The sequence below is a fragment of the Colobus angolensis genome, unplaced genomic scaffold (assembly GCF_000951035.1).
Source record: "Colobus angolensis palliatus isolate OR3802 unplaced genomic scaffold, Cang.pa_1.0 Scaffold271, whole genome shotgun sequence".
NCBI classification, from domain to species: domain Eukaryota; kingdom Metazoa; phylum Chordata; class Mammalia; order Primates; family Cercopithecidae; genus Colobus; species Colobus angolensis.
This window is the reverse complement of record NW_012115944.1, coordinates 1,108,351-1,136,282: the sequence shown is the minus strand read 5'-3', so window position 1 is coordinate 1,136,282 and position 27,932 is coordinate 1,108,351. Positions and strand designations below refer to the sequence as shown.

Here is a 27,932-nt window from a genome sequence, read left to right as displayed (position 1 = left end):
GCGAGCCTCTTGCTATCTAGGAATACAATCTTTATGACATTACAAACTCTTCCTTTTGCATTAAAGAATTCATTAGTTTGGCATTTTGGTAGGGGAACAGGCTTTCAAATGCTTACACTATAATCTTCCATCACAACTTCCCACTCTTCTGATTCTCTCCTATTGGAAACTGGAATCACTGTAGAGACGGGATATACAGAGGTGGAAAGTATTCACTGTTTAGCAACTCTTGCACTAGTGTTTCCTGGCCTACATAATTGCCTCCAGTCTACAAGGGGTACTAGATGCACATCAATGTATGATGATGACTATTTGGCTTAAATGGGATGCAATACTTGACCAGCTCAAGAACCTTCAGTGCTTGACTGAAATTTCTAAGACTAATATTTCTTATTGAAATATTCCTTTGGGTTTTAAACTGAGGTTTCTGATGTTTGCTTTCAACAGACTTATGTTTGAGACACAAAATATGCTAAAGATCCACTACTTCCGCAGTGTTATATTTCCATATTATTCCCTTATTGGCCTGGATTTCCTCATCAATAGCATAATTCATTCAAATGGTGGAAAGAAAGGCATTGATACACTGGTCAGAGTAAGGAAAGTAGTATCATATCATCAAAAGTCACATTTATCTAAATGACAAATTTATTCTCTGTTGGTTTCCAAATCTGGGATGTTTTCTAGAAGCTGCACAAAAAATAATATGATGTAATTACCTAGGCTTAAAAGAAAAGCACCATTCTAGGAAGAAGTAATCCACTGCAGTGTAGCAGTACAGACTGGGAAACAGGAAAGACCTACAGACAGTTATAAGAAGGCCTGTAGGAAGTTTTTAAAATCAAAAGGCTAAAATATCAGTAGCACTATGGAACTTTTCTATTGAAAGACAAGGATGAACAATTTCATGCTTCCAGGCCATGGAATGGCACATATCAAATATGCAGAAATATAAAGACACACTAAACCAGGTATCTCCAATTTGAAAGCTATTTGGGCATAAACTGGAACTTTGTCAAGTACATTTCTTTCTTTTTTTTAAATAGGGTCTCACTCTGTTGTCCAGGCTGGAGTGCAGTGGTGTTATCATAGCTCACTGCAGCCCCAAACTCCTGGGTTCAAGTATTCCTCCTGCCTCAGCCTCCCAAATAGCTCAGACTACAGCCACCATGCCCGGCTAATTTTTGTTTTTCTTTCTGTACAGATGGGGGTCTTGGTATGTTGCCTAGGTTGGACTCAAAACTCCTCGCCTCAAACAATTCTCCTACCTCAGCCTTTCAAAGTGTTGGAATTACAAGTGTGAGCCATTGCACCTGGCCAGACAGTGCATTCTGATGGTTAATTTTATTTGTCAACCTGACTGGGCTAAGAGATGCCCATAGAGCCAGTAAAACAATATTTTTGGTTGTGTGAGTGAGTATGTTTCTAGAAGAGATTAGCATTTAAGTTGGTAGACCAAGTTGGTAGATCATCTTCACCAATGTGAATGGACATTGTCCAATCTGCTGAGGGTATGAATAGAAGAAAAAAGTAGAGGAAGGGTGAATTTGCTTTCTCTGCTTGAGCTGTGATATCCATCTTCTGTTGCTCTTGGACACTGGTGCTCCTGGTTCTCAGGCCTCTGGATTCAGACTGAGACTTACACCATGGTTCTCAAGCCTTTGGTTTTGGACTGGAACTATACCACTGGCTTTCCTGGGCCTCCAGGTTGCAGGTGGCAGTTCTTGGAACTTTATGGCCTTCATAATTGCCTGAGACAATCCTTCAAAAAATTTCTTTCTATATATCTTTACCTATAACCTATTGGTTCTGTTTCTCCAGAGAACCCTAATACATTCATTGCTTCACTTAAAACTCATAATTAATGCGATTATAGCTTCAGTTTCCTTTGTAGTTACTGTGATGTGTTTTGGCTTTTATATGAAAGTATATTCACTAAAAATAACTATGTAATACACTTCATGCCACTTTCATGAGGTCTGGGTTTAGAAAAGTCTCTCATGGTGCCATATGAAGATTTTGATGCTGGCTAGGCACGATGGCTCACACCTGTAATCCCTGTATTTTGGGAGGCTGAGGTGGGAGGGCTGCTTGAGCCCAGGAGGTCGAGGCTGCAGTGAGCTATGATCACACCACTATACTCCAGCCTGACCAACAGAGCGAGATCCTGTCTCTTAAAAAAAAAAAAAGCCTACTGATGCTGCAGCTAAGATTTGCTGCTTTATCTCCCAGTACTGATTTGTGTTTCTTGATCAACACAGAGAGGAGGAATAGAGAACAAAAGTAACTTACCACCGATTTGTACTGTATCTTTCTCTACTACTACTATTTAAAAATTTTTCAAAGTATAACATTATTCCTCTCATCAATCTGTACCCAGTCTTTAAACAGCCAAATGTATTTATGCTAAAAAACAAACATGTATGATATACATTATAGAAAATTACTATACCCAGTTACTATCTTGGACTATATTTACTGATTTAAGACAGATATCCTTACAGGATTTCCTAAACTAGGATCCACGGAACTGAGATTTGGTTTGTGCTAAATGAGCTATGCTAAACTACAAGGTCTGTGAACACAAGATTCTGTTCAGCTTTTTCATCACTGCGTCCTTTGTATTCAGACCAATGCCTACTATTATAGTCCTCAACAAATATTAAATATTAAACAAATATTAAATATTTCCTTTCAAAGAAGGAAAATATCGGGATAAAAGGTAGCGGTAAAGATTAGAGATGTATAATAGTATATAGTAAGCTACTTTCTTCCCTAACACTCCAGCTTAAAATCCTACGTTATCAAACTGTACCAATCACTGCCCTTCCTTCTTGTAGTTTCTTGAGACTTTAGGTCAGACCACTCATTCTTTGAAGATTATAGCTATTGGTTTACTCTCATACTCTCCAATACTATTACAATAATATTTGTTCTACTCCAACAGATGATCTTCTGGCCTCAGTTTGTTGACCTCCTCCCCTCCAGTGATCTCATTCCCCAGTCCTCTTTCAGTCACCCACTCCCACAGTTATACTCTTAACATTGTCATTACTAGTAACTACAAACTGTCCATAAACTTAATCTTAAATGCCTCTGACAACCACTTGATATTTCTAGCTCATTTCTTTGATTCTATTGGTACCTAAAAGCCACTGAATTTATACAAGTTCACTGTCCTTCAACCCTCATGTTCTCATTTCCTCTCCTGCTTGGCTTAGATTTCACAGTCATCACCATAATCACTCCTTTGCAAATACCTCAACTCCCTTGATCCTCTTCAATCTTATCATTCCAATCTGGCCAAACCCCAACTCTAGTTAAGGTCCAATTATTCACCTAATGTGTATCTTCAGTATAGAGTTTCAGTACAGTTAAACATGTTTGCTAACAAGTCCCTCGTTAAATTAATGACCACTAATGTTAAGTGGGACATTAGCACTGCCCAGCAATCCTACTATGTTTCCCTAATCCATTTACTCTCAGAACACAATTCCATGCCTTCTTCTCTGTCTTCAAACCTCAACATTTCTTTCCTCATCCTCACTTTCAGCTGGTTACATCACTCTCCATTTGATTTAATTTAGAAAATAAAATCAATCAGAAGAGACTTTCTACCAGCTCATGTCACCATATCTACCTATTTACCTGCATCTGTTTCCATAAGGTAGTCTTTTTTCTAGTTAGTTTACTCCTTTCCACAGTCAATCCCTTCACTTTTACTTTTTATCTCATTTGTCATCTACTCAAATGTGTTATTTCAGCATTTCTTGCCTTTCTTCAGCATCAATTTCCCCTCTCTACCACAGCACAGCATTCTAATTTATTTATTTAAAATAAACCAAAATTTATTCTAGTTTAGAAAATCCTTGCTTGTCTCACAGTCTCCTACAGCTACTTCCCTACTGCTCTGTTCCCTTTCATTACAGAATACTTTGAAAGGATACTCACTGATTTATACTCACTGTTTATACTCACTGATTACAATTCCTCTTTCCTACTCACCTTTAAACCCTCAATTTTTTTTTTTTTTTTTCCCAGACAGGGTCTCGTTCTGTCACCTAGGCTGTAGTGCAGTGACACAATCATACTTCACTGCAGCCTCAAACTCTGGGTGCAAGTGATCCTCCTGCCTCAGCCTTCCAAGTAGCTGGAACTACAGGCACATGCCACCAAGTCTGGGTTTTTATTTTTATTTTGTAGAGTTGGAGGTCTTGGTATATTGCCCACACTGGTCTCCAACTCCTGGCCTCAAATGATCCTCCCATCTGGGCCTCCCAAAGTGCTGCAATTATAAGTGTGAGCCACTGTGCCCAGCCTGCAATCAAATTTCTGTCATCATGCTTTTACCAAAGTGGCTTGTCAAGATTGTCAGTAACCTCCAGGTTGCAATTTTAATAGTGTCAATGGAAAGTCTCAATGAAAAGATGACATTTTGGCAAAGATCTTAAAAAAGGGAAGGGAACACGGTAGGGCTAGTATTAAAAATATTTAACAACGGGGACAGCATGGGCACCTACTAATCGGTGGATGTACACTTGAGCAGGGTCTTAGAGCCCATCAATCTGGTGATGACAGCAGAGTCATCAATATATACATGTCCTTAAAAGATGTGGGCCTGAATGAGAATACCAACAAAGTGAGCATGGAGAAGATATCTATGGTTCTGGTCTTGGAGTATTCCAACTTTTGGAAGTGGGAGAAGAAAAGTAAGTAGCAAAATAGACTATGAAAATGAGGCCAGAGAATTAGGAATAAAACAAAAATAATGTGATAACTTGGAGGTCACAGAATAAGTGCTTTGGGGAAGAGGGAGTGAATAACTGTGTTAAGCGTTGCAGGTAAGTTAAATAAAATGAGAACGGGAAACAAGCACTAGATTTAGCAACGCAGAGGGAAGAAAGTGACTGCAAGAAACGGAAAAACACAAAACTGTTCAGAGTATATGGAATCTATTTTATTTTATTTTAGATGTGGGCTCACTCTGTCACTCAGGCTGGAGTGCAATGGCTTGATCTCAGCTCACTGCAACCTCCTGGGTTCAAGCGATCCTCCCACCTCAGCCCCGAGTAGTTGGGACCACAGGCGCATACCACCATGCCTAGCTATTTTTTTGTATTTTTAGTAGAAATGGGGTTTTGCCACATTGCCCAGGCTGGTATACATTTTATTTCACAATGGTTATGAAGAAAACTTCTGTATTTTGAGAAAACTCATTAAAGAATGAGGCTTCAACTGCACTGTCAGGTCCAGGCAAGCCTATCCACCCTTTTTAGTTCAGCAAGCCTTACCACTCCTCTACATCCTTTTCAGTCATAATACATTGGGGTGAGGAGACACAGTTAACATGTGAACAAAAGCAAATACACAATGCTTTTCCATATAAGACAGACTATAAAAGCCAAAAATATTTCAGGATGACCACGGAGGGTTAAAGTGAGAGAAAAGGCTTCTGAAGGAGACGAGAAGCGACAAACACACACAAAATATGCCAAAAGCAACACTCATCAAAAATATGTAGTATTGGTGAAGGTTCTGAGGAAAATATTTTGATATATTTCTGGAAGAAATGTACCAGAGGGAAATCTAGTAATATGAAGATTTAAGATTTTGAATAATCCTGGATTTCTATCAATTCCATTTCAAGGAATTCATTCTAAGGAAATAACGGTAGGTAAGAGCAATCATTCAACAACTAGTATGTTCACTGAAGCACCTTTATAACAATAAGAAATTGAAACAATTTAAATGTTCAGCAACAGTATACTGGTTTTTAAAAATTATGTTAAATTTATATAATGAAATGCCCTACCAGGAGAAAAAATGACGGAATAGTTCTTAAGGTAAAAACACATACAATATAATTTTAAAAAGTCAATTTGAAAACATGATATATACAATATCATTTTAAGTTTTTAAAACTATTTTTTAATTTTGTGTGGTGATGGGGTCTCGCTATGTTGCCCAAGCTGGCCTTGACCTTCTGGCCTCAAGCGATGCTCTTACCTCAGCTTCCCAAAGCAATGGGATTACAGGCATAAGTCACTGTGCCCAGTCTATTGCCTTTACTTTAAAAGTACATATTATGGACTGAATGTTTGTGTCTCCCCCAAATTTATTTGTAGAAGCCCTAATTCCCAGTGTGGATATATTTGGAGAAAGTAATCCATGTTAAATGAGGTCATAAGTGTGCAGCCCTGATCCAAACAGGATTAGTGTCCCTATAAATCTCTCTGCTCTCTCTTTCTCCCTCCCTCTCCTGACATGTATGCACAGAGGAAAAGCACATGAGGACACAGTGAGAAGGCAGTTATCTGCAAGCCAGGAAAAATGCCCTCACCAAAACCTGAATCAGTCAGAACCTTGATCTTGAACTTCTAGCCTCCAGAACTATATGAAAATTAATGTGCTGTTTAAGCCACCCAATCTATGGTATTTTGTTATGGCAGTTTGAGCAGACTAATAAAATACAGTCGATATCTGCAAGAGACTGATTTCAGGACCCCCCCCCAATCCCATACCCATGAGGATCTGTGGATCCTCAAGTTCCTTATATATAAAATGATGTAGTATTTGCATACACCCTACATACAACCTCCCATGTATTTGAAATCATTTCTAGGTTACTTACAATATGAAATGCAAAGTAAATGCTATGCAAATAGCTATTATACCATATTGTTTGTATTAGTTTTTACTCTCATATTATTTTTTAGTGAATATTTTTTAATCTGTGGTTGGTTGAACCTGTGGATGCAGAATCTGGGGATATGGAAGGCCAACTGTATGTAAAAAGACTGCTAGGCTATATCCCAAAATATTAACAATGGCTTTCTGATTAGTGGGGTCATGGATTATGTATATTTTCTTAGTTTAGTTGATATTTTATATAATTAACATGGATAACTTTTTAAATAAGAGCTAAAAGTATTTTCAAAACACAGTGAAAACATTCTTCAGAATACTTCTTGACAGTACTTAATGTTTCCAACAGAAACTAGACACTTACGTTTATTTTAAACCAAGAGAACTAAGATTGTAACTTCCTCAATGGCTCCCAATAATCCCTGCCCCTTCTGTAATCATGACCTTTTGTAATCCCTCCATTTGAGCGTGAGTTGGACCTACTGGCTTGCTTCTAATGAAGAGAATATAGCAAAAAGTGATAGAATGTCACTTCCGTGATTAGGTTATAAAAACTGTCACTGTCTTGCTGGTACCCTCTCTACCTCTTGTTTGCTTGCTCTCATGAAACAAGCTGCCATGTTGTGAGCTGCCCTATGGAGAGGCCCACATAGCAAGGAACTGAGGGTGGCCTTTGGCTGAAAACCAGTGAGGAATAGAGGCCCTCAGTTCAACAGCCCATGAAGGTCTGAATCCTTCTAGTAACTATGTGTATAAACATGAAAGAGGATCCTTCCCTAGCTGAGCTTCAAGATGACTACAGCCTCAGCTGTCACCCTGATTGCAACCTGTGAGAGCCACAGAACCCTGCTATGCTGCATTTGGATTCCCGACACATAGAAACTGAGATAACAAATGCTGTTTTAAGCTACTAGCTTTATGGTAACTTGTTATGTAACAATAGATAACTAATACAAATACCTACTCTTGAAGAGCACTCAACAAATAGAATTTAACCAACACTTCCTACAAGTCTTACAAATTTAAATGTTATGATTTATAACTTCTAGATAAGAAAAAACAAAAAGACTGAGGATTTTAAGTGACTTAGAGGTAAAGGATGGTAGTAGAACATCAGATACAGAATTCCAGCTTCTTGCATGTCAAAACCCAAGCCAAGAGTACCTTTCTGTCCCTTCTTTGCTCCCACAGAATTCTTCCTGAACACTGAGCTGCAGGAACATATGTTCTGCTTAAGAAACACTTTTTTTTCCAAGAAATAAATATATAATAGTACATACATGTGAGAAATAAGTTGTTAGCAATAATTGATGTTCCAGGCATTGTGCTAAGTAAATTACAGGTACTGTCTTATTTATCACAAACACCTTATGGAGTGAGTGATATTACTATCTTCATTTTATAGACAAGGAACCAGAGTAGATTAGAGAGATTAAATAAAAGACACCAGCTAATAAAGTAGCACAGCCAGAACTGAACTCAAGCTTCTCTGTTCCCAAGGCTGAACTAGCCGCCACTATGAAAAACTGACCCCATTAAAAATAAACACACATACACACAACACAACTTAGTATTTATATATAGACTGCATGTAAAGATGCCCAATAACTACAGAATACATGAAATTTTATTCTCTTCGTGAAGCATTCATTAAAAAAAAGATATGATAACTTTACCTACAACATCCTTAGATAAAAGGCAGTAAAAAGTCAACATAAAACATTATGAGGCCAGGTGTGGTAGCTCACTCCTGTAATCCCATCACTTTGGGAGGCTGAAGTGGGAGGATCGCTTGAGCCCTGGAGGTGGAGGCTGCAGTGAGCCCAGATCCTGCCACCGCACTCCAGCCTGGGTGGCAGAGTGTGGCTCTGTCTCAAAACCAAACAGATAAATAAATATATTTTATATTTTTAATTTACATATTTTAATGTGTCATATCTTTACAATCTTCCTGTGATATAGGTAATATTATCATCCCCATTTTACAGAGGGAAATAAGGAAATTAACAAATCATGGTTAAGTAATTTGCCCAAAGTCACACAAGTAGTAAACAGCAGAACTGGTACATGAACACAGGCAGTCTGGCTCTAAACCACTGGCATTTTACTCTAAATCAGAATATTTTACTTCTTCAAAAGCTAGAAGTTAAAATGGTTTTACAGTTAATGAAAATATTGCCCCTTGGGATATCTGACTAAATTACGGATCTAAACACCACATTCAGAGGCCAAGCCTTCAGATTTTATGATGTAAAACACCTCAGAAAAGTTATCTAAAAGCTAGTGTTGATGAGATTATTAACCTTCCAAATGCTAGGGCACAGAAAATAATACCCCAAAATATGGTACCTTGACATGCTGAACTAAAGCAGCAGCCTCAAGGGCTTTCTGGCCTCCCCTCCCACTTCCTGTCTCAATCCTCTGCCTCTCCTAAGGCACAGGATGAGGCTGTTTTCTGAAGTTCCCTCATCTACCTAGAAACTGGACCCACCAAAGAGGAACACAATTGCCCCTGATCCCCTCCCTAAAATTTCATTAACTACAGAAGATTAAAACTCACATCACCAACAATGAAAAACTAAAGATCAGGAAAACATGTTCAAAGTAGACTGGGCATGGTAGCTCACGCTTATAATCTCAGCACTTTGGGAGGCCTGGGTGGAAGAATCACTTGAGGCCAGGAGTTCGAAACAGGTCTATGCAAAATTGTGAGATCCTGTCTCTACAAAAATAAAAGTTAAACAGGTGTGGTGGCATGAGTTTGTAGTCCTAGCTACTCAGGGGGCTGAGGCAGGAAGGTTGCTTGAGCCCAGGAGAACATAGGGAGATCTCGTCTCTATTTAAAGAGAGAGAAAAAAAAAGAACTTACATGGATAGGAAAGTGTGGGGAAGAAAAGCCATTTATATTCATATTCTAGTTCTTATGCTTATTTCCATAATCAGTAATAAGGCAGTATCTCATACTTCTAATACACAACTTATTTCTGTTTCATCTGTCTTCTAATCTCTACTTTAGACTTCATATCCTGATAGGCCAATCCCATAGTTCTATTATTTCCTTTTTCATTCTCCTTTCAAGTCTATCCACTATACAACTTTTAGCTTTTTGTTCTTTTTGTTCTAACAAACTTTTTTTTTTTTTTTTCCCTCCAATTTCAACCTTTACAATAGCATTTCTTCTTTCTTTTTATTTGGTGTAAGGGAGGTTACCAATTGTTTTGAGAACCTGTGATTGGAAAAAGAACATACGTACATGTAGCAAGTTTTTACTTATAAAGGGTGTCAGACTCCCCCCAAAGCTCATCAATTTTACTCAGGTTAAAAATTATGTTTCATACTTACTGTATTTACAATAAAGCAGAATACAAACACAATATAACAAAGATGTGAAACAGGAGGAAAAGGCTCTTGGTACTCATAGGACAATGCAAAATCTTACAGAGGAATTTATATACAAGCACAAAGTTTGCAGCAAAATCAAGGAAGCATGGTTAAGTATTTAGGATAAAGATAACATTTGATAATGTTCTCAGAAATTTTTTAAATGGAAGAAAGAAAATGAAAAAAAAATCCCCTTTGATTTTAATGGAAATGACAATGACTATACAGGAGTTGGGAAAAGACAGTTCAAGGAACTACTCACTTTAAATAAAACACTTTGTTTACAATGGCTTGTACTTATACTATAGAACGTACAATACAGATAAAAAATCCAAATGAAAAAAATTTTTACAAGTGCAGAATATATGCAAATATGAATATGCACTGACTCTAATCAAACTGTTTTCTCTTTTTGAGTTTTAAATATATGCTAATTTTGTCACCTTAAATAACACTGTCCTTTGAAAGACACCACCGTTTTTAAAGAGATTTAAAAGAATCCATATAAAAAGATTAATCCCAAATTCCTCTGAAAATATTTGGTGTTGATAAAAGCCTGCCTATTTCAAGACTGGTCTGGACTTTGGCCCTTAACCTTTCATGCACATGTAGTCAGAAGTCCTATAAAACTGTCAACTTGGCCTACCATTATCTGTGTCAAAGGTCACTTCTATACTTGAAATTTTATATTATAATGTGAAACAGAAACACTTAAAAAACTAAAATAAAAACAAAGAGTATCACCATCATTTAATGTCATCTGATTACTGAAAATTTTCAATAGAAGTTCATTGTAGAAATTTTAGAAAATGCAGAAAAGTATAATGATGATGATGAGTAACAGAAAGGGTGCTAATGTCTTGTTTATTTTGCCTGAGCTAAGCATGTGGCATATACATTATTTCACTTAATCTCTGTAACAATCCTATGAGATGACAGTTTTTTTTTTTTTTCTTTAAAGACAGGTCTATTTTTATCAGTCACACAGCTAGTAGGTGGAAGAGAAAAAAATTAAACCTAGATCTAACTCCAGAACATAAGCTCTTATTCACTAATACATGCCTGATGCCCAAGAAAGAAAATTAAAACCACCTGTAATGCCACCAACCAGATATAACCTCTGCTAACATTATCTCACACCAATCCTACTCTAATTTTCCAACAATTCAAAGTCTCCCCTCCTTAGGCAACCAGTGGTACGGTTTGGTGTATTCTTCTAGAAATTTTTTCCTATGAATATATATTCATGTATCTATATAAAAGCATAATTTGTTAAATTATAGAAATAATATTGCTGTGACAGGAGACTGAGGCACGCAAAAGTTAAGTGACATGCTCCAGACCGTAAGACTTATCAGAGAAAAATCAGAATTGAAATGCAATAGGACACATTTAATTAAAAATGATCCTAAACCTTTAAGTATTTTTTCTGATTAAGACCTTGTCTTACACCTTAGGATCATCACTACAAAAATAATAAAATCAACTAACATTTATGAGCACGGACTATGAGCCAAGCATTTTTCTAAGTGCTTTATATATATTAAACTGATTTAAAATTATCATCTCCATTTTTACAGATGAAAGAACAGGTAGAAAGGTTAAGTGACTTGCCCCAAATCACACACCTAATAAGTAATACTTTAGATAGAAAAGTGATAGAGTATAGGATGAATCTATTCTCTTATTTTGGAAATTGCTTTACTGACATCACTAACAGTTGGTTACCCTTTTTCATAAAAATAGAATATGACTGTATCTCATACTTAACTGAATTTTCTGCTTTTAAATCTAAGGACAGTAAGGAATGCTCATAGAATTTACACAGTAACAGGATTAGAGGGCAATATATTTTTGAACTATATTGTGTCCCCTTCAAGAGTTGAACAATAAATCCTGCTTGTGACCCTAGACAAATCGCTTGAATTCTCTAGATCTTAGTTTCCCCACTGTGAGACAATTAACACACACAATTCCCAGAACATCCCCTCTATTCTGGTAGTTTACTTAACACCATCGATTATCTCCACAGTTGTAGCTGCAGAACCAAAAGAGACTGTTTGCTGGTATTTTTTCCATATATTTTGCATATAACAAATGTAACTTGAGGAATACTAAAACTTTAATGAGATATTATAGAAGATAATGCTATATAACGAATCACTCAATTTAATATTTCGGCTCAACAGCTATATTCCAGAGTAGCTTCCCCTACACTTTTAGACTTAACCATCAATGAAAATTGGCTTGGTTTGATCCACAATTTCCTTTTACATGTAGAACGACACAGAAAAGTTAGACATGGGTACACAGATGTCAGGTACAAAAAGACATACCAAAAAAAACATATAGGTCCATTTCTCAGACACAAGAGTTTTATCCTTCCAACCTAAAATATAGGTACCAAAAGGTTTAAGTTTAGATAACACAGAAACAACACTGGCAGTTACTCCCCACATATCAACAGTGGTAGAAGACTATTCTACCACTTTTTTTAGACTCTCAGCATTGTTCACTGAGCCACTGAACAATGACTGTACAGTGAGCAGCCTGCAGCAGCCCTGTAACCCAACTGGTTCTCAAAGCATAGAATCTCAAATGGCAGCTTCCGCATGATCTGAGATTTTGTTAGAAATGCAAATTCTTGATCCACTCCACACCACTGAGTAAGAAATTCTGGGGACCCATCAATCTGCATTTGGACAAATCTTCCAGGTAATTCTGAGGTAAATTAAAATTTGAAAACCACTGCTCTAACTTTCAGTTTGTGATTGTTGTCTCTGTGAGACACAGTATTTTCCTAAATTTTCAGGTGATAATGAGTAAAGCAGGCAGACAAGAAGGTATCAGAACACTAGTAGCCTTAACCGTATTACTCTGTATCAATGTGCGATAAAATATCATCAGTGGTGTTAGTACATCCTATGTGAAAGAAATTAAAAAATTAAGTATTATTTCACTTTCTAGTACTAATATTTGCATGAAAAAATGCAAAATCTGTTTGTTTTGTGAGTATACTCATCAATTCATTTGGTTATTGTTAATTTTTGGTACTATGTAGAGATAATAGCTTCAACCCTCAGGTTACCATTCTTGTCTTGGTAGAAACTAATTTTCAGAGCACCTAATAACTTGATTAGAAAAGAGCAAATCACCATAAAGTTTCCATGCTTTAAAACTGTTTCAGATAAGAAAAGGAAAGATGTTTTTTAGCAGCACTTTGATACTGTGTTTTAATTTCTTCCTCACTTTCTAAAAATCATAACCGAGCTTTAGTTTGGTTTAATTCTAACTCAACAAAGAATTCATGCCTGTGGAAAATATACATAAATAATCACCTGAATAAGACTTTAGCTTTAGATTAGATTAAGGATGTCAGATGGGCAATCAGGAAGTGAAAGATTAGGCCCTCATGACAGTCATTCTGACTTGCAAATCTGGAAAAGAGAAGGCCTCTGATAGGCTTTTCCTTCTAGAACTCAAGAAAGGGATAGAAAATTAGCACACTTATTTTACCTTATAACACTAAAATTTGCATGAAGAAATGCAAAGTATAATATTCCATTGCCCAAGAAGTGTGACAGTACCTCAAAACATGAAAGATTCTTCTAATCATGTGCTACAGTACCGTTTAAAGAGTTATTTTGTTCCTTTTGGAAACAGAAAAGCTGGTTCCTAACACAAAACTGTGATTGATTTAGAAAAGAATGGTTATCTATAAGAGTGGATGAAGCCAGTTCAATACCCGGAAGGAAAGCAAAATCCCCAAGGTCTTTCAATATTCAAAATTGACTCATAAAATGAAACGTCTCTCATTTTATGACGTTTGGCCCAAGTTTCCTCCTACTGCTTTGTTTTTTGTTTAACCATGTCTTATCTGGCTTCGAAGGTATATTATACTGACACTTCAGATCACAGCTACTGACACCCTCCCCAGAACTAGGAATCATTTTACTCTGCTGACCCCTCATGCTGTAAATATGTAGTAGTTGTATTCACTGTGGTTTAACATCAATTTTAATGAGTAGGAATAAACAAAAGACCTAAAACCAAGTCTTCCAAGGTCCTTTACTAATGCTCTAATCTGTATACTCAGCTAGAGCTGTGAACATTTCTGACACAGCTCTATAGACTCACTGTAGAGAGAGTGTAAAGGATGTTGCCAGGCAACTCATCTAAGTTTGAAAGAATCTAAGCATTGATAATGAGTCTTTCTCAGTTTGGCTCCCACACAAGAAGGGTTTTAGTGAACTCCCACATGTGTTTACAGGCCATTCACAAGAGGTATTTCTAAAAGTGAGTGTCTGTATCCAAAAGGAGTCCATTTCGGAAACCTATATTTCTTTTCTAATTCAAGTTTAATGTTTCCAGCATCACAAGTATTTTCTATAACCATCCAGAAATCCAACAGGAATTAGGCATAAAGGCTGTATGCAAAAGTGTTGCACACAACACTTTTGTGTCTAGTGTTGAATGAATATTCTTATTCACATCTTCAACATTCCTGTTTGCACATGGCCACAGCAAAATTTTTTCAAGTATCTCAAATCACAAAAGTAACCCTACTTACCTAAAGCTACTTATCTACCAAAGTTATTTTAACTCTTTTGAAAATTACCTTTGATATTATTTTCAATACTTACTCTCATTATTGTATTAAAGTCAAAACAGGGCATTCAGTAAAAACTATGTTCTATTAAGAAGAATAGGCAATCAGTTGCAAAAGAGGTAACACGTTTTTATGAGTAGTATACATGCAAAATACTGCTCTGCTGGATGGGCCTGATCCAGTCCTCCCTCTTTCAAAGCAGACACTGCATGCATGCTTACCAGGGCAGTATGCATCCACGTCCAGTTTCTGAGCTGAAGTGAGGGTTGGTGAGCCAAGCTCGGATTCTGGAATTCGTGGGCTCTCAACAAACTTTGCCTTCCTCAGAGGGGCTAAGAACAAAAAGAGAGAGCGAGCAAGAGACAGAGAGAGCAAGAGAGAAAAAAAGAGAAAGGAAAGGAGAGAGAAAAAGGAAAGAGAAACAGAGAAAGAGAAAGAAAAAGGGAAAGAGAGAAACATAGAGGGGTCATGAGTAAGGGGAATAGCAGGCAACAGATGGAAGCACTTAAATGAACGACACACTCTGTCAGACTCAGATCAGGTTACTCTATTTTTTAAGCCAGAGGAAAAAAAACTAACTAATTGCATTCTTCATAGAGGAGATGGGTCTTGTTAAAAGTCACTGAAAAATGGAAAAGCTAAAATCTAATATTCAAAACTATTAGTATAGATTGTGATTGTTACCTTTAGTTATTTTCCCTCTCTTTATAAAGCAAAGAGCTTTCTTACCTTGGCTTCTTTTGCCATTAAATACAGATATTAACTAAGGAAAGCACAGGACTACGTTTTAAGATTTTGTTTATAATAATTGCAATCAAAAGCTTTTCGTTATCCAGAAATAACTACTCTAATACTCAGTCATGATAAATACCGTAAGTAGGATTAAATATAAGCCATCAGGCCTAATCTACGTAGCTTAACAAGAAAATCAATTACCTTACTTCTCAGCTATTAATGTAAGAAGTCAAAACTGTTGGTGGACTAAAATATTAACTAGGCCATGATAGTCTGACACTAGAAGCTAAAGAGATGTGATTTAGTTACCAATTATGAGGCCTATGGAATATTAATGCCTCACGCCATGGAATCCATTCATTCTTGTAATGAATAAAGTATAACTCATGACTTGAAAGGTTTACTTAATGAAAGTATGTATAAATTTTATTTACTAATTTTTAGGACGAAAAATTCAGGAATGCTATTGATATACATTCGAATAATCAGTTATTTTAAAAGTTAAAATATGAGGATTGCTTAGGCGCTTTCAAACTGAGTTCTATTAAATAAACTATAATAGGGTGACAGTGCTTAGCACAGCACTGGCACAAAAGTATTAGTTGAATCTGAAATTGATTTGCTTGTATTATATATTAGTGTAATAACCATAGGTGGCCAAGACATGCGAGTGTCTAAGATCACATTACTTTTTTCAAAAGTTTCTGCATGTTCTTCAAAATCCTCATCCATTACTGACCCACAAGAGATTCTACATTATTCCTAAAAGACCCTGTAAAAAGTAATATACAACTCTGTCATACAATGGCCAGAACTCTCCTTCATTTTCTTTGAAGGATAAAAATCAAGTATTAAAAGAATATAGACACTATTTTCAAAATGTGCCAATTTCAAAACCAACAGACAACTAAGTTACACTTTAGATCTTAGGGTATGTATATTTAAAGCGTATGTTAAAAAATAATAATAAAGCCTGTTACTGTCTTCATGGCAACAAAGACCTAACATTAAGAATCCTAACAGTATGGTTCTGTCAAAAGCAAACTTTGGAATAGCAGACCTCTCACCTCTGCTATGAGTGTGAGACTTGAGCCTGTTTTTAAAAATCATTATTACAAATAAAGATCTCAAGTGATTTATATGTATATATGCAGGCTACTAATAGCCAATATTAGAATCTCTTTCATTATAATTTCACCAACAGATTTAAAAATAATGAAACAGTTTATTCAATACTGCTTAGTATAGGAAAAATGATTATACAGTAATTCAATACTTAAAGCTCTTAAGTCTTTCGCTAGAATTTTATTAAAGCATTGTCATGGCATCAGAGTAACTGCTTTACCTGCTGAGTTCTGACAAAGACAGCACAAGTCCCTGCTCAAGGGACTCTATATATCTTAAAATCTTAAAAACATTTTTTTAAATAATGAAATTTAGGGCCAGTAGACAGACCAGAAACTTAGTGTAGAAATGTAAGAAAAAAATTGAAGGATGGCAGGAGAACTTAAAGGAGGTATGAGGAGTGTACAAGAATTATGAGATGAAGTCAAGGGAAAAGATCAGGGTTCTAGAGATCATACAGAAAAAAGGAAATAGCTGAAGACTGTGAAGACAGTATGGACTATATGGTGTTAATCAGAAGTTAAATAGATCTGGCAGAGGAAAAAAAATAAAACCTCTTACTAAAATATACACTTCTCCAGCAAAGAGAGTTATTTTAGATCTATGAAGCTCAATGTATACCAACTTCTTTATTTTCCCTTCTCAGGAAATTCCAACTGAGGTTATCTTTATAGCTCACAGGAGACATCTAATTCTTTCTTCTATCTACTCTTCACCTCTTCCCTCATCCATGGGTTACTGTGCATGTCTAATAATAAAGTTAAACTACTTTATAAGGTAGATGATAATGGAGTTCTCATCCAAGTCACAGAAAACTAGTGTCATCTGTAAGTCAAACACAGGAGGGACAATCACAGATATGATAAGTTGAACAATAGTCATAATATTGCTTGGTGGAGAACATAAAAGGGCAAGTTGGAAGATGGGGCATAATATTTTACCTGGAAGCTTGGAATTTCAATCTGTTTCATTGTAAAAATGATACATAAGATGATTCATATGAGTAAGAGAATTCCACATTAAAAGGCTTTCTCTGATAGTTAAAAAGAAGAAAGAAAGTGGTTGAGATGAGATGGGTAGGAACAATCTAAAGCCCAAACTTGGCATTTTATTGTGATGTAAGAGATAACAGAAACTACTGCACAAAGAAGTGATTGGAACTGACACTGGGAACATCGACTCTTATGCCCTCAATGACTTGAGTTACAGAATCTGGCAGAGGTTGAGCGCATGAACGCATATCAGCTTAGAGGTTAAGTACAGTGATCTGAAAAATCTAGGTCTTGATTCTAGCATATATTAATAGTAAGAAATTGGGCAAGTTATAGCCTTACCAAGTCTTAGTTTCCTAATAAAGTCATAGTGTTGTTATGAGGCTTAACTAATTCCAAACATGTGTAAGTATTTAAGCACAGTGCTTGGATACAGTGATACAGCTCACCTATTAAGTTTATTAATACATGGACTAGTGAGGGCTATGGCTACAGAAAATAAAGTAAGAAAGTGGTTTCAGACATACTATAGAGGCAGCATAACATGGTAGCACATTAGTGAGGAGTTTGAGAGTGCAGGAATTTAGGGTAAGGGCTCTGAAACCAGAAAGCTTATATTAGATTCCCATTTCATTCATTTTTTTCCCTAGCTGTAAGAACCTTCTGTGTCTGTTTCCTTTCATCAGTTATTTTGGGCTAATAACATCAAAGACAATTTGTGAGGATATTAATTCAAATAAAATCCTCAAAACCATACCTAGCCCAGAATAAATGCTCTAAAAAATTAGCTGTTATTATTTGTTTTCGCTGTTGTCATCATTGTCATCACAGATTCAGCATGATTTGGAGTCTGAACCGTGAATGTATGTTGCGGCATGGGGGTAGTAAAACAAAAATGTCTAAGGGGATGAAAACAGTGATATCACCAATTACTTTTTAATTGAGAAGGGAATCATGTTGAAGAAAATACAATATGTTATGCCTTAGCAGAGTATCCAAATCAAAATGGTCTAAGTTAGACAACAATAAATATGTGATACAGAATGGAAGTTAAACAGTATTCTTTAGACCACGGGTTCACAAAATGTGGTGCCTGGACCAGCAGTATAGTATCACCTGGGAATTTGTCAGAAATGCATATGATCAGGCCCCACCCCAGATAAGCTGAATCAGACACTCTGGAAGGTGGGGGCCCAGCAATCTGTATTCAGCAAGCCCTGCAGGTGATTGTATGGCACACTGAAGTTTGTGAACACTGGATTAGAGAATCTACAACCACCACATGCAGGCTGCTCATTAAGAGAATTTTCTTAAGAAAAAAGCTGTAATGAAACACAAATCAAGGCCTCATCTGCGATAGTATCAACATGTGTGGTAAAGTTAGAATTTCTTTTCTTTTCTTTTTTTTTTTGTGAGACAGGATCTGGCTCTGTCGCCCTGGCTAAAGCACAGTGGTATGATCTCTGGTCACTGCAATGTGCAACCTCCTCCTCCCAGGCTCAAGTGATTCTCCCACCTCAGCCTTCCGAGTAGCTGGGACCACAGGCATGTGCTACCATGCTTGGGTAATTTTCGTTATTATTTTTTTTTTGGTAGAGACAGGGTTTTGCCATGTTGCCCAGGCTGGTCTGAAACTCCTTGGGCTCAAAAGATTTGCCCGCCTCAGGCTCCCAAAGTGCTGGGATTACAGGCATGAGCCACCCACGCCTGGCTATTAGAATTTCTTTTCAGTCATTCTTTTACCAGTTTAACTCTTGTGTTGTTGATGTTTCTGTTGCTGTTTTTTAAAGAGTCCTAAGTTATAAAGTATTAACCATATGGGTTTATTTTGAAGTAATAACAATACTATCTATACTCACTAATTCTTCCCATGATCACTTGGGAGGCAGAGGTTGAGGGAGGATAAGAGCAATCAGATTCATCACACAGGAATGCTAATGGTGAAAGAGAAAATCCACCTATTGAGGTTCCTCTGTATACTGGAATACTATAGATAATGTTGAAGCATATCTAGTTCAAACAAATATAAGGCCATTAAAAAAAGAATTTTAAATAATTACTGAGGTATATGTCTTTAGTAAAGGTTTCATAGCAGAAGGGATTTTTTAGGAGGAAACTGGCAGAAGACTCAGATAAGAATATACTGAGAGAACAGTATAGAGGCAGACCAAATGAAAGCAAAGATCAAGAAAATATAAAATGAAAGATAAATATACAGATAGGCAGAACAATAAAAGTACCAAGAAAGTATTTTCACAAAGTTAGATTTGAGATTATAAAGTACATTTCGTAAAGTTAACCTACAGATAACTTTAAATAAACATTAATTGTCCAATGTGGTAGGAAAATAAAAATTTTTGTGTAGGTAAGAAAAAGAAATACAAGGCATCCAAAGTAGAAAGGAAGAAGTAAAATTATCTGTTTGCAGAAGACAACTTATATGTAGAAAACCCTAAAGACTCCAGAAAAGTACCTGCTGGAACTAATAAACAAATTCGGTAAAGTTGCAGGATACATAATCAACTCACAAAAATTAGTTGTATTTCTATATACTAACAATGAACAATCTGAGAAAAAAAAACCTAAGGAGATAGTTCGGTTTAAAATAGCAACAACAAAAAAATAAAATATGTAGACATAAACTTAACCAAGGAAGCAAAAGACTTGTGCACCGAAAACTATAAAACATTGCTGAAAGAAATGAAAGAAGGTACAAATAAATGAAAAGGCATCCATTCCTCATGGACTGGGGGACAATATTAAGATGGTATACCACCCAAGTGATCTATAGATTTAATGCAATCCCTACCAAAATCCCAACGATTTTCAATGACTTTTTTTTTTTCAGAAATAGAAACATCCATCTTAAAATTCATGTGAAATCTCAAGGGAACCTAAATAGTCAAAATAATCTTGAAAAAAATAATAAACTTGGATTTCTCATACTTTTTGATTTCAAAACTTAATACAAAGCTATAGTAGTCTAAACAGTATGGTATTGGCACAAAGACAGACATACAGACCAATGGAATAGAAAAGCCTGGCCAGAAATAAACTGTATCATCAATAATTTTCGACAAGGGTATTAATACCATTTAGTAAGAAAAGAACAGTCTTTTCAACAAATGGTTTTGAGGAAACTGAATATGCAAAAGAGTGAGGTTAGATCCTTATCTTAAATCATATAAAAATTAACTCAAAATGGATCAAAGACTTAAAAATAAGAGCTAAAATTGTAAAACTCTTTGAAGCAACATAGAAAAGATCTGAACTACAGAATTGTAAAGAAGTAGAGAGAAATATTGAGAAATTTATCTGGAAAGAGAAAATTATATTTTAAAACATTTTAACAAAGCTTTCATATGCAGAATCTTATAACATTTTAGTTCCTAAACATTTACTAGAAAATAAACCTTTGAATACCATGAATTTTCTGCAGTGGGAGTGGGAAAGAAGGGCAGAGGGAGAGATAGTGTTTGTGTCATTCTTTATTTCCTTCTTATTAACAAAATCCCAGATCTCTGTTAGGTTTAAAATCTGGAAATAGGTGGGAAGGGCATCCTTCTACCCTATCTAATGTGCTGATTAACTATTTCTCATGACTGTGCTTCAATGGTGACATAAGTAACATCTTGAAGAAAGGGGAAATGCAAGGAGATTTTCCCTGTTATTCATTTCCTGCAAAATGTGGAGGGTGGGGGGCGGTCAAAAACAATAAATAAAAATAAAATAAAGCACACAAAAAAAAAACCAGAAGGAAAAACCAATAGAATTTGACATTTTGGCATAGGGTAGATAAAAGTGAAAAATGGCGAAGAGGAAAAAAATGATAATTCATATTTCCTGTTTTTTGAGGGAGAAAGTTAACTATGTAAAGAAAATGCAAATTGGGTGCTACATGAAATTTTCACATACAAAGAATGATAGTTTAAATGAAAATTATTTTGTTAGAAACCCGCATGTAACTATTTCTAAACCAATTCCATAAAACATGAGCTCTTCCCTTCAATTCAATGAATGCTACTGTGTCCTACCATGTGCACGGAACAGTAAGAAATGCTTCAGGGGATTCAAACATAATTAAGACAGTGGCCAGCCTAAAGGAACTTAATGATGGGGTAAGAGAGAAGAAGAACAGCTATGATACAAACAGGAGAAAGCCAAGTGCCATGAAAATGGTACAAAACATAGGCTACACAATTTAAAGAGAAAAATGTATTGCAGATGCCTCCCAACTCATCAGAGTTTAATAAATGTTAATTTTCTATTAAAAATTGGAATTATAAGGTGATTTTAGGAAACTGGTTTCAGAAGATCTATTAATTTCACTAATTTATCTTCTTTTAAAGTTTCATGAAGAATTTTATGGTTACAACAGTTGAAAAGTAACTGGAGAAAAACACGCTCACAGCTTACGTCTTTAAAAATTTGGAAAAGAACACATTGAACCCCAAATCAGGCAGAAAAAACAAAACCATAAAGATTAAAGTAGAAATCAATGAAACAGCAAATACACTTATTTGCTTTTCAGAGAAAAATGATGAAACTAGAATTTAATTCTTTGAAATGATAAAGAAAATAGAAAAAACTTACTCTAGACTAACAAAGAGAAACAGCAAAGACATGAACTATCAAATTAGGAATAAAAATGGGGCCATCACTATTGACTCTGCAGAAATGTGAAGGACTATAAGAGCATATTAATAACAACTTTAAGCCAACAAATTTGATAACTTAGATGAAATGGGCAAATTCACAGAAAGACACAAATGATCAAAACTCATTCATTAAGACATGGAAAAATCTGAGTAGATTTATAACAAGTAAATAAACCGAATTAGTAATTAAACACCTTGCCACAAAAAAGCCCAGTCTCAGTTGTCACCACTGGTGAATCCTATCAACTACCTCAAGAAGAAATAGTAGCATTTACCTCTATCTCTATTTCTTCATTTTCTATCAGAAAATTAAGAAACAAGTTGCAACAGGAGCAAGTGACTTAGAAAATCAAGTTACTTCAGATATATGTGGCTAGACTTTTTATACCAACAGTGTTTAAGAAATCTGTAGTGATGTCTGGCTTATGAATTTAGTTTGTTCTAACTTAGTTCAATCAATTAAATATTATCACACTTTGTCTTGTTTTAAAAATTAATGATAACCATTTTAATGTTTATCAAGTAAAAAAGTTTAAAAACTTCTTCCGACATTACATCTATAGATGATAGTTTTCTTAAAGAGCTTTATACAAACTTTTAATTTTGCTCTGATCATATTTGGCACTCAAAGCAGAATTAAATGTAACATTTTTTTTCAGATGAGTATTCCAATGGTAGAGAAAACATCCCTAAATTTTGTTTTAGAAAGACCAATGAAATGGGATCATTCTGTTGGGTCCTATAGATGGCCTATTTTTTTAGTGATGCAAAACATCTTGCTAGAGCCCAATTCTAATGTGAGGTACACAGCACTAAAAACAATTACCTCACTTTCAAAAAAAGCTATGTAACAACAAATAAAATAACATCATTTGTGTAACAGTTTATTTTATACTTTTTTTTTTTTTCTTGAGACAGAGTCTTGCTCTGTCACCCAGGCTGGAGTGCAGTGGCACAATCTCCGCTCACTGCAACCTCCACCTTCTGGGTTCATGCAATTCTCCTGCCTCAGCCTCTGGAGTAGCTGGGATTACAGCTGTGCACCACCATGCCTGGCTAATTTGTGTGTTTTGTTTTTTGTTTTTTTTTTTTTCAGTAGAAACGGGTTTTGGCATGTTGGCCAGGCTGGTCTCAAACTCCTGACCTCGAGTGATCCGCACACACTGGCCTCCCAAAGTGCTGGGATTACAGGCATGAGCCACCGCGCCCATTCTATTTTAAACTTTTATTTAAATTTTTACCTAAGCTCATTCCACCTTTGTAATTTTTCTATGTAAAATACATTAATCCTGTTTTGTAGATGGGAAAACAGAATCACAAGATCTCTTGTCCAAGATCACAGTAATTAAGTGGTAGATTACAGATATATATCCTGATATTTTGATTTCAAATATTATTTCATTTATAATACTGTTCCTGGGCGGGCATGGTGGCTTGCGCCTGTAATCCCAGCACTTTGGGAGGCTAAGGCAGGTGCATCAGTTGAGGTCAGGAGTTCGAGACCAGCCTGGCCAACATGGCGAAACCCCATCTCTACTAAAAATACAAAAATTAGCCAGGTGTGGTGGCATGAGCCTGTAGTCCCAACTACTCGGAAGGCTGAGGCAGTAGAATTGCTAGAACCTGAGAAGCAGAGGATGCAATGAGCCAAGATGGTGCCTCTGCACTCAGCCTGGGCAACAAAGCGAGACTCTGTCTCGAAAACAAAAAACTGTTCCTGAAGGTATGGGACTGATTTTAGGATGTAAAAGGTGATTTAAAATCATCTATAAAAATGGCAGTAAATAGCACTGAATTACATAGCACAGTGGGCATTAACTAGTGCCCACCAATATCCTGGTCTCCATTCCCTTCTAGGCAGAGGGGTGGCTACAATTACCAGCTGTTGTGCAGTTTAGAAAAGACTAGTTTGGGCCAATGAAATGAAAACAGAACTGACATAGTCCCTGCACGATTCTACAATATGTCTCTTCCTCTGACAGGAAAATCACGATGAAAGTCTCATGTTGAGATAGTGAAACTACAAGACTGAAGCAGCAATAAAGGACAGCTGCCCTGGAGAGTTGCCAATGTTTGCTGGGTGAATTAGAAATCAACATTTGTTGTAGGAATCTGCTGCCATTTTAAAGATGGCTTGTTAGGGCAATATAGTCTAGCCTATTCCGATTAATGAAATTACTACAAAGTTACTCTTTTCAATTATCTGTCAATCCTTCTGAATAGGTCAAGAAGAAAATTTTAATGTGCAGCTAGTATCAGTTAATCCTTTTTAACAAAGAGAGCTGAGCTTCAGAATCATCTGAAGGTTTGTAAGTAGCCAGACTAATGTTCTAGTTAATCTTCTAGTTATGTTCATGATATTGATTTTCTAGTTTGACGAGAAATATAAAGTTTCTTTCAAAGTAAATTAAGCAAAAGCATGAAATTCCAAGAAAACAGTAGGTTAAACAAAAAGTAGTTATAATCAGGTGGGGCAAAAATCATGAAAATCCTATACCAAATGAATGAAATTAAGAAACAGTGCAGGTATCACATGTATTTCTTTCTTTCTTGAGACAGGGTCTTGCTCTGTCACTCTGGTTGAAGTGCAGTGGTATGATCACAGCTCGCTGTAGCCTTGACCTTCTGGGATCATGTGATCCTCCTCCCTCCGCCTTCTGAGTAGCTGGTGTTACATGCGCATGCCACCATGCAATTTTTTTTTTTTTTTTTGAGACGGAGTCTCGCTCTGTCGCCCAGGCTGGAGTGCAGTGGCCGGTTCTCAGGTTCTCAGCTCACTGCAAGCTCCGCCTCCCGGGTTTACGCCATTCTCCCGCCTCAGCCTCCCGAGTAGCTGGGACTACAGGCGCCCACCACCTCGCCCGGCTATTTTTTTGTATTTTTTAGTAGAGACGGGGTTTCACCGTGTTAGCCAGGATGGTCTCGATCTCCTGACCTCGTGATCCGCCCGTCTCGGCCTCCCAAAGTGCTGGGATTACAGGCTTCAGCCACCGCGCCCGGCCACCACCATGCAATTTTTAAAAATATTTTGTAGAGACAGGGTCTCACTATGTTTCCCAGGCTGATCTCAAACTTCTTGCTTCAAGCAATCCTCCTCAGCCTCCCAAAGTGCTAGGATTACAGGCATGAACCACCACGCCCAGTGGCCAAACTCTATTTCATTGTACACAGTCTAGCTCTGTCACCCAGGCTAGAATGCAGTGGTGCGATTTCGGCTCACTGCAACCTTCACCTCCCAGGATCAAACAAGTAGCGGGACTACAGGCCTGTGTCACCATGCCTGACTAATTTTTTTGTATTTTTAGTAGAGATGAGGTTTTGTCATGTTGGCCAGGATGGTCTGGAATTCCTGAGCTCAAGCAATTGCCCACTTCTGCCTCCCAAAGTGCTGGGAATACAGCAGTGAGCCACTGCATCTAGCCAAACTCTATTTCAATAGAGCAACTTGACTTAATTCTCCATTTTCTATCTAGTTTGTGTTGAGTTGTGAGCAAAACATTTAGGCAACTGTATTTAAGTTGGTGTTTAGTATGAAGGACAGAAGTGGCAAAATATTTTCAGATTAACAATAACAATCATTTACAGTCATGACTGGAATACTGGTTAGATAATAAGAGAATTGGGAGATAGCAAGTATAAACAGAGAAAATAGTAAGTTAAAAAAAGACTTCTCATATGAACAGACTTATAATCATATGAACAATCTAGTCATTTGATGAGATAGATAATCAGAGCAGTCTCCTCTTAAATTTTTTTTGCCATCTTTCCAGAAGGGCCAATCCAGTCCTCTATATTTTTAATAGCCTTTAATTCCACGGATGGCACAGTCAGAGGTCAAAAGTGAAGACAGAGGAAGCACAGACTGAATCTGTGTGTGGTATACACGTGTAATCTGTGAAGAACCTATGTCCATGGTTACAATGCAGCTTCCTAACTTAGACAAGTGTGGTATGTCAATACAGAAAAGCTGTAGTTACTGTATTAAAGTGAGAATAAATCATGAGGTCATTCTTGCAAGTTTTAGAGTGGGTTCTCACTCAAAGTTTCTAAATTGTGTTACCACACTTCAAAATACATGAAGGATTTTATCATGACCAAACCTGGCACAGAAAGAAAAATCTTTTAAAAATATGTCTCTGATCATTAAGAAAGAGAAAGGGAAAGATAGGTAAGATGGTGAAGAGACGTATTTCATTTCAGAGGACAGAAGAAGAATACAGATTAACAAGGAGGGACAGAATATGCAGGGACACAGCCTAAAGTAGCCCTCCCAACAACAGTCCAAGTAGAACAAGAGCTAGCACTAGATGCAAAAGGAAGAAAGCAATGTTTTCATCTTAATGAACTGTTTGAGAAAGACTGAAGTTTCTCAAGCTCAATTTCAGCCTATGTATTGATAAAAATTATGGTCCACTCACATAGATATATCACTATAGTTATAGTACAATCATGTTTTCTACTTGTATTAGTCAGGGTAGGCCAAGAGCTGAAACAAACAACTTTATCTCAGTAGCGTCATACAACAGATTTCTCATTCAGTATGTGTATTCAGTAGGAAGCTTCTTTCTATAACGTAGTTCCAACAGTATCTTACAGCCCCAGAGTTCTTTGTTGGATTCTCTGCATCCAGAGATGCAGGGGGTGGGAAAGGGAAGGAAGAATTGTACATGTAAAGTTTCTGAACTTTGCGAAATGTCTGGAACTGGAACACACTGTTTCCAATCATAAATCATTCAAGCTCAGTCATATGACAGACACACTTAAGTGCAAGGAAAGCTGGGATATGCAGTTATATGCAGTTTACCTATATGCCCAGGAAAATGGGAGAATAGGTTTTATAAAAACATAGCATTCTTTGCCATACTCTATATAATACCTTGGACATTCATAAAAATGAGATGCAGAGCTAATAAAGTAGCAGACCCTGTATTAAATTTAGCCCTCTTTCTTTCAAATGGGCTGAATATACATCATCAGGACCTAAGATAGACCTAAATTTATGTGTTTATTTCCCAACTTTTTAATCAAATATAATGCTTTATATTACAATGCCTGGAATAGTATCTGGCATATGATAGCTGGTTAATGATTATTTGTTAATTGAGTAGTATAGAGAATCAAAGCAAAGACAGACATTACAAATAAGAGTTTTACTACACAAAGTGAGTCTTAAAAAGTGCTCATGGATAAAACAAATCTTTGTCACCTGAGAGACACAGAGAGGCTTTCATGAAACAAACACATTATATAAACTATCTTCATTATAATGACTACAATCATTTAATTCCTAGCTTTAATGACTGGATTCTTTTCTATAAAAGATATCCAACAAAATACACTGAGAACAAAGATGAATTACAAGGGAAATACATTTGAAAAGAAAAGACACTTTAGCTGTGTATTGGCTCTTCCACATGGAGGGATATTTGAAGGATACATCACAAAAGAAATCAACATCCTCTTTATTCCTAACTTTTAACAGTCAGACCAAGTAGCTGGTTCCTGGTCCTCCAAAGCAGGTACGTCAACTGTGGATCAGTTTGTCCTTCTGAACTTGTTTTTAAGCTTCATTTAAGCAGGTCTGGAGTAACTTTTTACTCTGAGGCTAGTTTAGCCTTACTACTAATGTGTGTTCTTACTTGGATCTCTACTGAATGCTCCAGGTTTTTAATAAGATCTTTCCAGTCGGAATGAAAAAGAATAAAAAATAAAAAATCTCCCATTCCTGTTTGAGCTCTAGGAATTGTTCAGTTCAAAACTCCCTGGTATTTATTCTTTTTTTTTTTT

At 36.4% G+C, this 27,932-nt stretch overlaps 1 protein-coding gene across 1 annotated transcript in view; it reads right to left on the bottom strand.

Annotated features, from left to right (window-relative positions):
• The window catches only part of TANC2 (tetratricopeptide repeat, ankyrin repeat and coiled-coil containing 2), a 478,795-nt gene that overhangs the window by 267,205 nt on the left and 183,658 nt on the right, over positions 1-27,932 (bottom strand). Inside the window, exon 5 of the mRNA XM_011947922.1 lies at positions 14,857-14,967. Coding sequence (XP_011803312.1) covers positions 14,857-14,967 — 111 coding nt within the window. The remainder of the gene's footprint in view (positions 1-14,856; positions 14,968-27,932) is intronic.